This window comes from Furipterus horrens, unplaced genomic scaffold (genome assembly GCF_987537825.1).
Source record: "Furipterus horrens unplaced genomic scaffold, mFurHor1.1.pri manual_scaffold_13, whole genome shotgun sequence".
NCBI classification, from domain to species: Eukaryota; Metazoa; Chordata; class Mammalia; order Chiroptera; family Furipteridae; genus Furipterus; species Furipterus horrens.
This window is the reverse complement of record NW_028327183.1, coordinates 54,231,091-54,244,991: the sequence shown is the minus strand read 5'-3', so window position 1 is coordinate 54,244,991 and position 13,901 is coordinate 54,231,091. Positions and strand designations below refer to the sequence as shown.

At 47.1% G+C, this 13,901-nt stretch overlaps 2 protein-coding genes across 3 annotated transcripts; one reads left to right on the top strand and one right to left on the bottom strand.

The window, feature by feature from the left end:
* Positions 1–2,867: 2,867 nt before the first annotated feature.
* On the bottom strand, positions 2,868–11,734 carry ZNF331 (zinc finger protein 331). Of its 2 annotated transcripts, XM_090259470.1 has the most exons (4): positions 11,479–11,731; positions 6,490–6,577; positions 4,671–4,797; positions 2,868–4,255 (listed from the first exon to the last, which is right to left on the bottom strand). In XM_090259470.1, exons 2-4 carry the CDS (start codon positions 6,496–6,498, stop codon positions 2,919–2,921), a joined length of 1,473 nt encoding a protein of 490 aa, XP_090115596.1. In that variant the 5' UTR covers positions 6,499–6,577; positions 11,479–11,731; the 3' UTR covers positions 2,868–2,918. The 2 variants fall into 2 exon arrangements, 1 of the variants encoding a protein (XP_090115596.1); XR_016507626.1 differs by lacking the exons at positions 2,868–4,255; positions 4,671–4,797; positions 6,490–6,577 and adding an exon at positions 10,146–10,220 and having other exon boundaries at positions 11,479–11,734.
* On the top strand, positions 10,886–12,660 carry LOC149995363 (uncharacterized). Its single transcript, XM_090259193.1, has 2 exons — positions 10,886–11,120; positions 11,360–12,660. Exons 1-2 carry the CDS (start codon positions 10,886–10,888, stop codon positions 11,575–11,577), a joined length of 453 nt encoding a protein of 150 aa, XP_090115319.1. The 3' UTR covers positions 11,578–12,660.
* Positions 12,661–13,901: the final 1,241 nt, after the last annotated feature.

The window sequence follows — 13,901 nt, the reverse complement described above, 5'->3', positions numbered from 1 at the left end:
CTCCTTGTGTTCTTCGTTAAACACCTCAGCCCCATCCTCTGTCTGTGAGCCTCACGTGAACTCCAGGGTGCTTATGAGGCTCCACTGGCATCGGAGATGTTCTGATGCCACCTTGCCATGGGGACAGTGTCCAGGATAGACTTCTGAGCCAGTGGGTCTGGGAGACTCCACTCTGCAGAGCCTGGGGCAGTGTTTGGGAAGCTTTCTCTTCCTGATCCCGCACGCTGGACAATGTGTGTTCAGGGATCCTACATGCAGCCTCTGCTTAAAATCTTACGAAAGCAGAGCCCTGTCTGGGTGGTTCAGTTGGTTAGAGTGTTGACCCAATATGCCAAGGTTGCAGGTTCGATCCCCAGTCAGGGCACATAGAAGAGTCAATCAGTGAATGCACAAATAAGTGGTGCAACAGATTCATGTTTCTCTCACTCGAATACGTTTTAAAAATGTCTTAGAAGTTTAGTGTGAAACCTGGGCCCACCAGGGGCTAAACCAGTGGTCCCTCTGTAGGGGTCAGTCACTTATCCTCCCGCCTGACTTTGAGTTGGGTTTTTGCTCCTGACGGACACTTCCCTCCCATTTCCTGCTGTTGAGGAGCCGTGCCCGCTACTCTGCCGTGTTCACCAGGGGCCTGCCCAGTACCAGCTGTCTGCACAGCTTCACTTCTCAGTATTGTCCCCGCCACCGTCCCCAGGTCCCGCCTCCCCCCTCACACTGTTCGTCCTTTTTATGGCCCTCCTCCCTCTCCCTCACAGGCATCTTCCGATGCCTTCTCCTCACACATCTCTCCCACCTCATACCCCTGTCCTTGCCCTTCTCTCCCTGCCCCACCATCTCGGCTTATGCAGAACAGTTTGGAAGGGCAGCGCCCGCCTATGCCCACAGCCTGAAGCAGCAGGGCCTTCTGCTGATCTTGGCATAGCGCCCGCAGGAGCTGGGGGACTAAGAAGGACGCTAACTCCAAGAGGGTGATTATCAGGGGTACTGGAGCCGAATCCAGAAAGACACCTTCATGTGCCCTCATTCCCTCCTTCCAGATGATTTGAATCCTTAACCTGAACCCAACACAGAAGTATATGGAACCCAAGGACAAACTGGCTTTAATTGACCCTGACCCTGAGGTAAACCAATCATAAGCCCTATTCACTTCGATTCTGGATCCTTTGTCGACTGTTACTATTATTCCATTTTTAATTTTTTTTCAATTACAGTTGAAACTTATGTTAGTTTCAGGCATATGTCAGCCTTCATAGTACACTCCTCTGGGCCGTGCCCACCCCGCATCCAGGCTCTCCCCCCACTGGCTTTAGTAGCCCCCCCTGGACTCCCCGGGCCCCACTCACAAACACTCAAGTCCTCCTCCAGCTCTCCAAGGTGCCTCCTAGACTCTCCTTTCCTTCTGGCTCCCAGGACCTGTCTCTCCTCAAGCCTTCAGCCTATTTGCTCCTCCCCCAGCCTTTCAAGCTCACTCCCATGAGCCCCAGCCCTCCCCACCGGTGTTCTGATTCCCACCATGGCTCTGGTTCTTTCCCCAACATAAACCTTCACTCCAGGGCTGACTGTCTAAGATGGCTCAGGTCCCTCCTAAGATGGAACTGCTCCTTCAGCTCTCCCAGGACTCCACCCAGGGCCCTGGCCCCTTACTCAGCACAAGTCCACTGCCTTCTCTTGAGTATCACCTCCCTGTCCCTGTTGCAAGATCTCCAGGTCGTGTAAGGGCTATTGTGGGCTGGCTCAGTTCCTTCCTGAACAGGTCACGAGTGAATATCCAACAGAGACGAGCTGACATCCAATTTTAATTTTAGCCGTTCTGTTGAGCGTTTAGTGACTTCACATGGTTGTTTACTTGGCATTTCCTTGATGGGAAATGATGTTGAACGCAACTTCACTTACTTGCTGGCCAGTCTTCCCCACCACTCTTCGACTGATTTGTTTTATTCACTTGAGGCGTTCTTTAAATATATACATATTTTTTATTTTAGAGAGAAGGGAAGGAGGGAGGGAGGGGATAAGAGAGAAGGAAACACTGGTTTGCTGTTCCACCCATTTATCCATTCATTCATTGATTCTTCAGGTGCCGTCACCAGGAATTGAACCCACAACCTTGGCATATTGGGATGATCCTCTAACCAACTGCGCTACCTGGCCAGGGCTTTATATTTTCCATGTGAGTCCTTTGTCAGGTACATGCAAATATCTTCTGCCAGTCTGCTTCTTGCCTTTTCACTTTGTTCATGGTGTCACCGATGAACAGAACTTTGTACTTTTGGTGAAGTTCAACTTATTAACCTTATTTTATGGTTAGTGGCTCCAAAGTTGTGAAAACTAGATTTTCTTCTAGAAATCTGATAGCCTCTTCTAAACTTGTCATCCCCACACAGGGTCTTCCTGTAATAATAATTCACTAATAGCAACACTGATGGTAATGACAATAAGAACGACAGCAGCTACTATTTATTGAGCTTACACAATATTCCAGGTACACTTTCAAGGAGTTTACACATACCAAACTCGTTCAGTCACCACGACAGCAGTATTAGGTAGGTGCAATTACCCCCTTTTCACAAACAGTGCACGGGAGGGGTAACAGCTGATTTTGCCAGTGTCTCACGGGGATCAAGAGGTGGGATTGTGATGACACCTGGCAGGTAGGGTATGTACCGTGATGAAAGGCTTTTGCGTGTATGTTACATTAGCAGTCATCCCCCAGAATGAATCTGAAAGGAGACTGAAAGGTTCTGGAAAGCTTCTGTGCATCCATTAAACTAACCTATCCAGTAGAAAAGTTGTCTGCACAGAGTGTGCTGTGATCATGGACGAAAAGTGACCTCTCCAGTCTCCAAATCAGCTTCTAGCAGGACTATCCTGATGTTCTATAGGCAGAAGAGAGACCAGTGAAGACTTTCTGTTGTTAAATCATATCACGAATTTCCCTCATGTTGGGGAAGAAATGGATGCTGTTTAGAGGCCTCTGCACAGTCTTTGTAGTCAAAAGGTTTGCCAACGGTGTGAATTCTCTGCTGTTCTCTGAAATGGTTTACAGGGTTACAGGCCTTTCCACATTCCTTACACTCCTGGGGTTTCTCACTGGTGTGGACTTTCTGATGCTGTGTAAGTTGATGGCCGTGACTAAAGGCCTTCCCACACTCTTTACACTCATAGGGTTTCTCCCCTGTATGAATTCTCTCATGTTTAACAAGGCTTGACCCGTAAATAAAGGCCTTCCCACACTCCCTGCATTTATAAGGCGTTTCGCCAGTGTGAATTCGCTCATGTTGAGTAAGGTGGTAGCCACAATTAAAGCCCTTCCCACATTCTGTGCATTTATATGGCTTCTCACCCGTATGGATTCTCTCGTGTTTAACAAGGCTTGAACCCCAACGAAAGGCCTTCCCACATTCCTTACACTCATGAGGCTTCTCGCCAGTGTGAATTTTCTGATGCTGAGTAAGGTAATTGACGCGCGTGAAGGCCTTCCCACATTCTTGACATTCATAGGGCTTCTCACCGGTGTGAATTCTTTTATGTTGAGCAAGGCTTGAACCACAGATAAAGGCCTTCCCACAGTCTTGACATTCATAGGGCTTATCACCGCTGTGGATTCGCTTGTGCTGAATTAGTTTATACACGCGGCTGAAGGTCTTCCCACAGTCTTTGCATTCGTAGTCTTTCTCGCCAGTGTGAAACCTCTGATGCTGAGTGAGCTCATCGCCACGCCTGAATGCCTTGCCACAGTCTCTGCACTCGTAGGGCTTCTCGCCTGTATGAATTCGCTTGTGAATAACGAGACTCGAGCCCCATCGAAAGGCCTTCCCGCAGTCCTTACACTCATAGGGTTTCTCACCAGTGTGAATTTTCTGGTGTTGAGTCAGTTGGTTACCCCAACGGAAGGCCTTCTTACATTCTTTACACTCATAGGGTTTCTCACCAGTGTGAATTTTCTGGTGTTGAGTAAGTTGATAGCCGCGACTAAAGGCCTTCCCACATTCCTTACATTCATAGGAATTCTCCCTGTTAGAAAGTCTCTGGTGTGGTCGTGCAGAGGGATTGTCTCTAGCAGAGGGCTTTTTTGCACAGCTGGTTTTCATTTGGCTGAGATATCTCACTCGAGGGCCCTGTGCTCCTTCCAAGTCACCGTCACACATCCAGTCAAGGCCAAGGGATTTACCTTTCCCATCTGAGTTCCATTTGGATATACGTATTTCATAAATGCCCTTTTCTGTGGGTAAATTCTTTGTCTCATATGGTGACTCCAAATCTGGGGAAAAAACCATATTTTGTTTCCTCTTAGAAAAAACAAAACAAATAAACAAACCTAATTACAAACCACAAACTTCTCTAGTAGAATAAATATGAATCAACTAGACCTTTGTTAAAATGCAAAGTTCCTATCTGACGTGACCACATTTAATGAAGAAACACTGAAGACTATCAGCCCTACAATTTTGTACCAGCTGACACAATGAAGCCAAAGACTGTAGAGCGGTAAATCTCAACAATGAAGATGAAAAAGAACACAATTTATAGATGTTGTGATGACAAACCTGGAAAATCCACTGAGCCACACCAGTAAGGGCTTGACTCGTTTCTCGAAAGACAGGCCTAAAGTTCACAGTGGAGGTGGCTGACATTGCAGGAGCAGAGTCTTCAGTTATACAGTGCCGACAACTTACCCAGGGAGACCAAGTTACTGTAGTTTTCCAACATCACATCCCAGTACAGGTCCCTCTGCGTCGAGTCCAGGCAGGCCCACTCCTCCTGAGAGAAGTCTATGGCCACATCTGAGAACGTCACCAGACCCTGAAACACAAACCCACACGTCCCTGATGACATGGAAGGGCAGTTTCAAGAGGAAGGAGAGGAGAGGAAGGCCTATGCTCTGGGCAGTGGATAGTGCACAGACTGAAAGCCTGTGTTATGGGCAGGGGACAGTGAGGACAGGGCTGTGACAAGAAGAATCCCTCTGTGTCACTGAAGAAATTCCCATGCATCCCACCCTGCCAGAGCACAGATAAAACAATCCCAGATTCGCCCCCACTCACAAGCGCGGAGCCTGCCACGTGGCTGCCTCACATTCCCACACATTCTCACCCGGAGAGCATTCCTGTGGCACCCTTTGCCCTTCCAGGGGAAAGAAGACAATTCCTACGGTTTTGTTTCAGATATGTAATGTATGATCCTTTTTTTTTTTTTTAACTTCATTTCTGATTTTCTCTTTATTTTTTATCTTTAATTTAATTTGGCTTATCTCTCAATTAAAAATAGAAACATTATCTGCTATCCTATTAGAATAACTTATCATGAAATTTAATTTTAATTTGCTGACCAGCTTCATCTTAACTCTTTGTTCCAAGATAAAGCCTCTGAATTCTATATCCAAATATCTTTTCAACCTTAAACGTCATTGAGCATTGAAAGCTTTATCTAGTTCTCTAACCCTGTCCAGCTTATCCTATCTCAGGTTACTAGAGCCTTTAAAGTCTTTACATTCATGCCATGTCTTTTGACATTTATAACAGGTGCAGTAGAATGAGCTTAAAATCAAACGAATTACACTTATATGCTAGCTATAAAACCTCCCTCTGACAAGGTTCTTATCTTTTTAATAAACCACAGTATTAATTGCCTATGTTGCTTCTGTAACATACGATCTTTTATCTCCGAAAATAGCGTTTGCATGTTTGAATGTTTTAAAGCCTCAAGTTCATCATTTTGCCAGGTTATCTTTTAATCAGTCTTCCTTCTTGATGACAAAGACATTTTTTATATTCCATCATGCAGAGGGATTAGACTTTAGTTACTATATTTATACACTTAGGTTGGACAGAACGACTAAGGTTTCCCCCAGTTCCGGGAGCATATGACCATCTACTTCTCTGTCCCGGACGATGTTAGCTGTTACCCTGCCGCCCCTGCCCGTCCTTGGTTCCTGATTTGGAGAACACTGGTATCAAATGATGCAGAAGCACAGAGGTCTGGCTCTTCGGTTTAACCGCCACACTGACTTCTCGGGTTCCCTGGCAAGAGCATGATGGCTGAGCCCATTGACCCATCACAGGCCTATCCAATTCTAGAAGCCTCATGAAGCTTGGGCTGTCACCACACACTAAGCCCAAGACCAGAAAAAAGGTGAGTGCAGAATTTCCATTTTCTCCTGTGGGCAAATGGGTCTACCATCTCTCACTCATCAAACCATAGACCCCACTCAAATCTTTCGCTCCAGACTCTCTTCCTCCACTGCTCCAACATTCCCCTTCACAAAAAAACCTGAGCACAAGGGAGATACTGAATAGTTAGCTCCACGTTAGGTGAACATTAGCCACAAAGGCAGGCATGAGGCTACATGGCTTCACCAGTCACTGGAACAGGAAGAACTGGGGAGTAGGTAATGAGATGGGATGCGCTGGGGCAGGAGACCTCTGGATAATTTGTATAAACAGCCACAGGACCTGAATGTCACATTTCAAGAAGGAAAGAGAAATACACACTTACGTGGGCCATAGTTTTAGAATCAAGAACTGATCGGCTGGTTGTCTAGGGCTTTCCTTTACTGAAGGCACAGAATCCAGAGAAGCCAGAGCTAGACAAGGAGAGAAAGACATCAAAGTAAGTGCACCTTAGTTCCCAAAATGACTGAATAAACCTTTGTGCTCCTCCATCTTTGCTTCCAGAGAACCCCCAGCTCCTTCCCCAATACCCACACACAAACACTACACATCTGGAACAGATTAAAGGGATTCTGGGGGAAAAAAACCCAAAAAACAGAAATAAGTTCTCTCTCAAACTCCAGGAAACCCAGTAGCACAGAATGGAACAGAGGAGTTTCTATTTATTTTTTGCCTTGACACCAGACCCAGACATTTTAGCAGGAGAATTTCTGACCAGTTCCCTGTTACGGGGTAAGTATTAAGAATCTGGCCTTGATCAAAGACAGGTCTGGCCTTTGTCCTCAGCTTCTGAGAGGTAATCTGCCTCATACTTGATAGGAAGGTCTTTGTTTTGGGTACCAACTAGCCATACTGCATCTTAGGATGGGACTGGTCATACCCAACAGTCTTGGGGGTGGGGATGGCCATTGCCAACAGTCTTCTGGGGGGCAGGGGGGGGCAATGCTGGCCATACCCAACAGTCTGAAGGTAGGAGCTGGTCATACTAGAAGGACAAACCAGGTGATTGAGGATAGGGGTTTCGGGTCATGGGGTATCAGCTGACCTGGAAACTGAGGTTAACATCTGAACAATGAATCAATCTATCAGTCATGTCTCTATATCTATATAATCAATCAGTCAACGGCGCCTACGCGATAAAGCCCCAGCAAACCCTGGACATTGGTGCTCAGGTGAGTGTCCCTGGTTGGCAGTGCTGTGTGTACTGTCACACACTGGTGCCATAAGAGCAATCAGTCCTGACTCCTTGGGGAGAGGACACTGGAAGCTTTCGTCATGAACACCCCTGGACCTCGCCTTCAATACCTTTTTCCTGGGCTGATGCTAGTCTGTATCCTTTCTGGGTAACAAACCACACCCCTGAGTAAAAGAGCTTCCAGTGAGTTTTGGGAGTCCTTCCAGTGCTGAATTATTGAAACTGAGGCTGGTTTCCGGGCACTCCCAAACCCACACTTGGTGTCAAACCTGAGGGTGTCATGGGTGGAGGCTGTGCCCTCAAACCTCCCAGTAGGGCTAGCTCCAGGCACTGGGGCTGTGATCTGGACCCGAGTGGGTGTGTTTAGGGTGCTTAGTGTCACTGAGTCCACGCTGCTCCTCCAGGTCACACCATCCAAGGTCAGAAGGGGCTGCATCATCTGAACTTGAATCTTTTCTGGCCTCTAGACAGAGTGATGTGGGTCAGGGCACGGCAGGTGGCCCGGACGGAAAAGGAAACGTCCGGGCAGCACCAGCGCTCTGTGTCCAGAAACGCTGACCGCAAAGCATTGACATTAGTGGCTGCTCAGTGCTAAGCTGGAAGGAATACTTAGCTACGAAAAGTATTTCAGATATGTTGTCAGCAGAAAAACCAGGGTACCAAACAAGACGATACATTTGTAAAATTCTATATATAAATACATATGCACACGTGTCCATATATATGAACACACACACATAAAAACACAGATACTGACAAACCAACCATAAAACATCAACAGAGAGACATACAAAGGGAAACAGAGGAACGGAAGGAGACGTCCTAGAAAGTTATACACCCCTTGCACAGAAGAGAGTGAACACAGCAGGTCTGAAACTGCTCTCCTTAAGCATGCCTCCAAGGCTGGCCTTTGGCGGGACTTCCAGTGTCCCCAGCATTCCCTAACAGGTCTCAGGCTTCCGGAATTTTGGTAGGTGCTAGGCGGAGGGTGCCTACGTGGCGGACCCCCGATAAAACCCTAGGCTACCAGGCTGTGAGCATCCTCGTGGACAGAACTGCATCCGCACGTGTAGTGGGGAACGCGATGGCGGAGGGATTAAGCACGTCCTGTGAGTTCGTCCTGACGGTGTTCTGTGCGCCTTTCCCTCTGCGGACTTTGCCGTGTACCCTTTGTATCCTTTTACTGTAATAAATCTTAGTCATGAGTAGGGAGGTGGCTTGAATCCCGAGTCCATGTAGACCAGTGGTTCTCAACCTTCCTAATGCCGCGACCCTTTAATACAGTTCCTCATGTTGTGGGGACCCCCAACCATAAAATTATTTTTGTTGCTATTTCATAACTGTAATTTTGCTACTGTTATGAATCATAATGTAAATATCTGATATGCAGGATATATTTTCATCATTACAAATTGAACATAATTAAAGCATAGTGATTAATCACAAAAACAATATGTAATTATATATGTGTTTTCTGATGGTCTTAGGCAACCCCTGTGAAAGGGTTGTTCGACCCCCAAAGGGGTCGCAACCCACAGGTTGAGAACCGCTGATCTAGAGAATCACTGAACCTGGTAGTGGCTGTGGGGAACCTGACACACTCTCTGATGTTGAGTTAGTTTCCTTCCTTCCTTCCTTCCTTCCTTCCTTCCTTCCTTCCTTCCTTCCTTCCTTCCTTCCTTCCTTCCTCCTTCTCTCCCTCCCTCTCTCCCTTCCCTCCTTCCTTCCTCCCTCCCTCCCTCCCTCCCTTCCCTCCTTCCTCCCTCCCTCCCTTTTTTAAAATATAAGTATACCTCACTGGCTGTTTGTAAACAATGACTAAAATCCCAAGTGATGCCTTAGTTACGGGCAGTTCTCTTGATGCTGCTTAGTTTTCTTTCTCTCTCTCTTTTTTAAAGATTTTATTTATTTATTTTTAGAGAGAGGAGAAAGGAGGGAGAAATTGAAAGAAACATCAATGTGTGGCTGCCTCTTGCACACCCCCAACTGGGGACCTGACCTGCAACCCAGGCCTGTGCCCTGACTGGGAATTGAACTGGCGACCCTTTGATCCGCAGGCCAGCAATCAATCCACTGAGCCACAGCAGCCAGGATCAGTTTTCTGTCTTGATGGGAGGGTGCATTGTACTTCTGAACTTGTCCGTTTGTCCAAGGTGTCCTCCAGACAACTGCTAAATCAACTGACCAATTAGCCTTCGCTTTGCACCTAACAGTATTAGAAAAAATATCTAAGGTATAAAACTTAGAAAATCAATTCTATTTCTCTTTGCCTAGAGCCTGTGCACTCAAAACTCTTTGGTCACGACTTGCCATCAGCGGCTACTGTGAGAATGATGCCTTGTTCCTCGTCCCTCTCAGGGCAGACCACCTGCAATTTGTCCCAGGCCTTGACCACCGGCTGCCTTGTGCTTCTTCCATTCAGTTTCCCTTCTTTGCTGGATTAAAAGCATTGGACAGGCAACCATGTCTCTTCAGTCACTCCAAGCACCAGATTACACTCTAAAATAAAGTGCAAACACTAACCTCCCAGTAGTATTCTTCTATACCATCAGATTCTTAAAAAGGGGAACATACAGGGGGATGTGGAAAACTGGCCCAACATATAGGTGAATGCTCCCCAGAGAGGGTGGGTCAGAGGGGAGTACATGGGGGACCACACCTGCACAGCCCGTTACACCTCTTGGGAAGGAATGACTGGGATAGGTCACTGTCAGGGAGGTCATTTCGGGTCAAGTAAAGCAAATATTCTTAAGCCCCATAAACAAGACATTTACTGAACAATAAAATGAATCTTAATTTTAATTAAGATGTATAAGGATTCTTCTCTCTCTTGGGGGTGCTTTTTCTGAAGGCTGGCTGGCCTGGGGGGAAAGAGAAAGATAGAATGAGACATTGGGGCTTTTCTGGAGCACAGACTACATCAGACCATACCCTCCAAGGCCACACCTGTCCCCATGTCATATTTAAAGCCAACCAGAAACAAGGGGGAACTAGGATCTGAGTATTTCAGACATTCCCAGGGATTAGGCTCTAGTGATCTGCTTTAGAAATATGTAGCCCCCCTGTGCAGGTGTAGCACCCCCCCCCCCCCACTCCTCACTGACCCACCCTCTCCCGGGAACATTCACCTACTCATTTGGCCAATTTTCCACCCCCCCCCATGTGTTCCCCTTTTCTAAGAATCTGGTGGTATTGAAGAATAGTTCTGGGAGGTTAGTGTTTGTGCTTTCTTTTAGAGTGGGATCTGGTGAAGAGGATATTCGCTTTTAGGCGGAATCAAACACTAATCAGAGACCCTTCCCTCGGAAACAGGACTCTTGTTCCTGAGGCCCTTCCATCCTGCCACTCAGGAAGTCTGCATGAAGAGCACTTTTAGCTCTGAAATTGCCACCTCGGGACTAGGCCCCTCTTTGTTGGTCATCTCAGTACAGGGCGCAGGCTCTGACCTCCCTCTGGGGCCGCTGCATCTGGCAGGTGCCCGCTGGCCGGCAGGCGAGGGCAGAGGAGCGGCAGAGACATGCCGGCTATGGGTTACACTGCAGCCACGGCGGCGCTCCCTCAGCGGTGGCCACTCACCCGCTCACCTGAGCACGATCCCGCACTGGCCACAACGGCTGAACAGTCGCCCCGTCGGGAGACACACCTTGGCGCTGTCACACCCACCGACACCCACGTCAGAGTCACGGTGCCGGGCCCTGACCACCCCACAGAGAAGCGAAGGCACATCCGGGCCCTGTCACCCCCGCAGAGCCCACACGCAGGTAACTCTGACAGCGCGGCGTCACCGAGTCACGGCCCGGCCGTGTCCCCCTACAGATTCCCCCGCGCGCGCGTCACAGTCACGGGGAAGGGGCCCGCCGCGTCACCCCCCCCCACACACAATCACGCTCAAGTGCGTCACAGCCATGGGGACAGGGCCTGTCACCCTCACCGACGCTCGCACGCACACCAGTCCTGGGGACGTGCCCGGTCCCTGACACACACACACTTCTCTCTGCAGCCGCTCCTGCAGCCACAGGCCGAGGCTCCGCTTCAGGCCTCCTCGCCCGGGGCGTCTCGCTCCCCGCCATCCCTCGCAGCATCCCGCGACAGTTTCCACCTGAGATGCTAACAACCTACCGCTTGGAGCTCAACGACCAACAGGGCGTCGGGAGGCGGCGCAGGGTTGAACTTAACTCTGGATGGCGTCCCGGGAAGCCAGAGCCTAAAAAACCCTGAGCGCTGGAAGCGCACCTCCCAGCATGCAACTCGGAGCGCTCCTAATACAGCCGTGCCTCAGAGATTTCTGGGAAATGTAGTCCAGAATCCGGGAATCCACGGGGATGGAAGCGGGGGACTCGCTTCCTCAGCGTGCGACTATACAAGGCTTTAATGAGCTTTGCTGCACAGACTTCTGGGAAATGCTGTTCACAGCCCGGGAGCTCTCACGGCTGGAAGCACCGCCTTCAGAAGGCATCTTGCCCCGCCCCCTAAAGGACCTGTGCCTTCAGAATCTTTGGGGTGGGGGTGAGGGGGACGTGTTAGAGTTGCAGAATCTACAAACGAGGGGAGCCCTGCCCGCCCTTCAGATTTCTCCTATATGAATTTCGGCCCACTGCTAAGGACAGTGATCCATCAACTCCTGGAAAATGTAGTTCAGCGTCAAGGAAAGACTCAACAATCGTAAATCATGTTGACACTTTGTACTCTCTGTCTGTGATCTTGTACCCCCAAACCCAGGCATGTGCCCCCACCAGGAATCCAACTGGCGACCCTTCGGTTCACAGGCTGGCGCTCAACCCACTGAGCCACACCAGCCACGGCCCCTTCAACTTCTTGCTGAGCTGATGTGGATTGTCTTTGTATTTACCAGATGGGCTTCAACCTAAAGCCATGATGATCGCTTTGTTTTTGCCCCAAAACACCCGGTTTTGCTTCCAGGTGTTCTGTGTGTCCTTCAATTTGCTGTTCCTCATACTGGCCCGGAGAAGATGGAAAGGTACTAGTACGTGCCCATACATTTTCGAAACTCTTCTATCAGGATCGTATCAGTTCTAAGCCTTTCTTAGCAGTTTTGGTTAAGGAAATTTTCTTGTCACGCTTGGATTTAGGAATCACTCTGCAGGCACATGTGGGCAGGTGATGCTGCCTGTTAAATAACCGATTTTAATATACAGATTAAAAGGCATCAGAGGGCTCTAAATCCTACCAAAGTCTGATTCGTTTTAAGCAAGATATAGCTGCAGTGTGATGTAAACTCTTCGAAGGAAGAACAATAAATTTGCTATTAGTATACATTAGACTTAAAAAAATGAATAAAATGAAAACAGAAAAGAAAATTAATGAGTCTCCATGAAATGCATAATGTAAAGGTAAAAATATGACTCTAGCCGTTAACATTAAGCCAGTTAGCAATCAATATTCGTCAATTCAATTTATTCTGTTAATTTAGAAAAGATTCAATTTAGGACATCATTTTATGTTATACATGAAAATAACAGATTTGAACAGAAAAAGATATTTAAGCATTGCAATACATTCTTGAATAAGACAATTGAGAATTAAATCATGCCAAATATGAAATTTTTTAAATTCTTTTTAAGCCAGAAAGTTTCATCATATATTGTGATCAGCAATAATACTGGGATCATTTCCATAAAAGTGAGGCCGAGATGAGGGGCCATCAGGGCTCCTGTCATTCACCACCGTACAGGACCCAGAGAAAAAGAAAGAGGAGAAAACAAGAAAGAAAATCAAATAGCAAGAACTGTTATCATCCACAGATGACGTGATTACAAACCTGAAAGAGCAGAGGATTTATTTTAACTGTTAAGGCCAATAAGAGAATTGAGAGCATGGGGCAAATCCTTAACATACTAACATCAATCTTTCTTCTTTACTACTGTAGCAGTGAGTAAAAGAACAACACAAACAAAAAGAGAAACAGTTCACATTCCCAATAGGAAATATACTGTGACCTCTTCTTACAAGGCATTTCCAGATTTGTGTGAAGACATAAAACTACATTAAAGGATATAACAAAGACATGATTAAAGACTGAAAAATATTTACATTTTAACAGACAACACAGGAGAATAACTAGAGCTGTGATCTAGTTAGTTTTTTTTTTTTTTAATCCTCACCTGAGTACATGTTTATTGAATTTAGAGAGAGAGAGCCACCTGGCCATGGCTAGTTAAACTAGTTTCTGACAGTTAATATAAAAGATAACCACTAGCCTTACTATTATGTGTTATATTGTGTGCCCTCCAAAGAAGATATGTTTAAGTTCTAACCCTCAATATTTTAGAGTGTGATCTGGCTTGGAAATAGGGTCGTTGAGGGTGGAATTAGCTAGAATGGGATTATACCGGAGTAGATCAGGTCTCTAATTCAAAGACTGGTGTCCCTGTAAAAATAACATCATATAAGAGACAGGCAAGGGAAGAATACCTTGTAAAAGATTGGGGTGACACACTTAGAAGCCAACGCACCTCAAAGATTGCCAGCAAGCAGCAGAAGCTAGAAGAGGCTAGGAAGAATTCTCTGTTAAAGGTTTTTAG

Coding starts and splice junctions, on each gene's coding strand:
- LOC149995363 (XM_090259193.1), top strand. CDS start 10,886: ATGGGTTACACTGCAGCCACGGCGGCGCTCCCTCAGCGGTGGCCACTC. Junction 11,121..11,359: donor CCCGCAGAGCCCACACGCAG/GTAACTCTGACA, acceptor TTCTCTCTGCAG/CCGCTCCTGCAGCCACAGGC.
- ZNF331 (XM_090259470.1), bottom strand. Junction 4,256..4,670: donor CAGTAACTTGGTCTCCCTGG/GTAAGTTGTCGG, acceptor TTTTTTCCCCAG/ATTTGGAGTCACCATATGAG.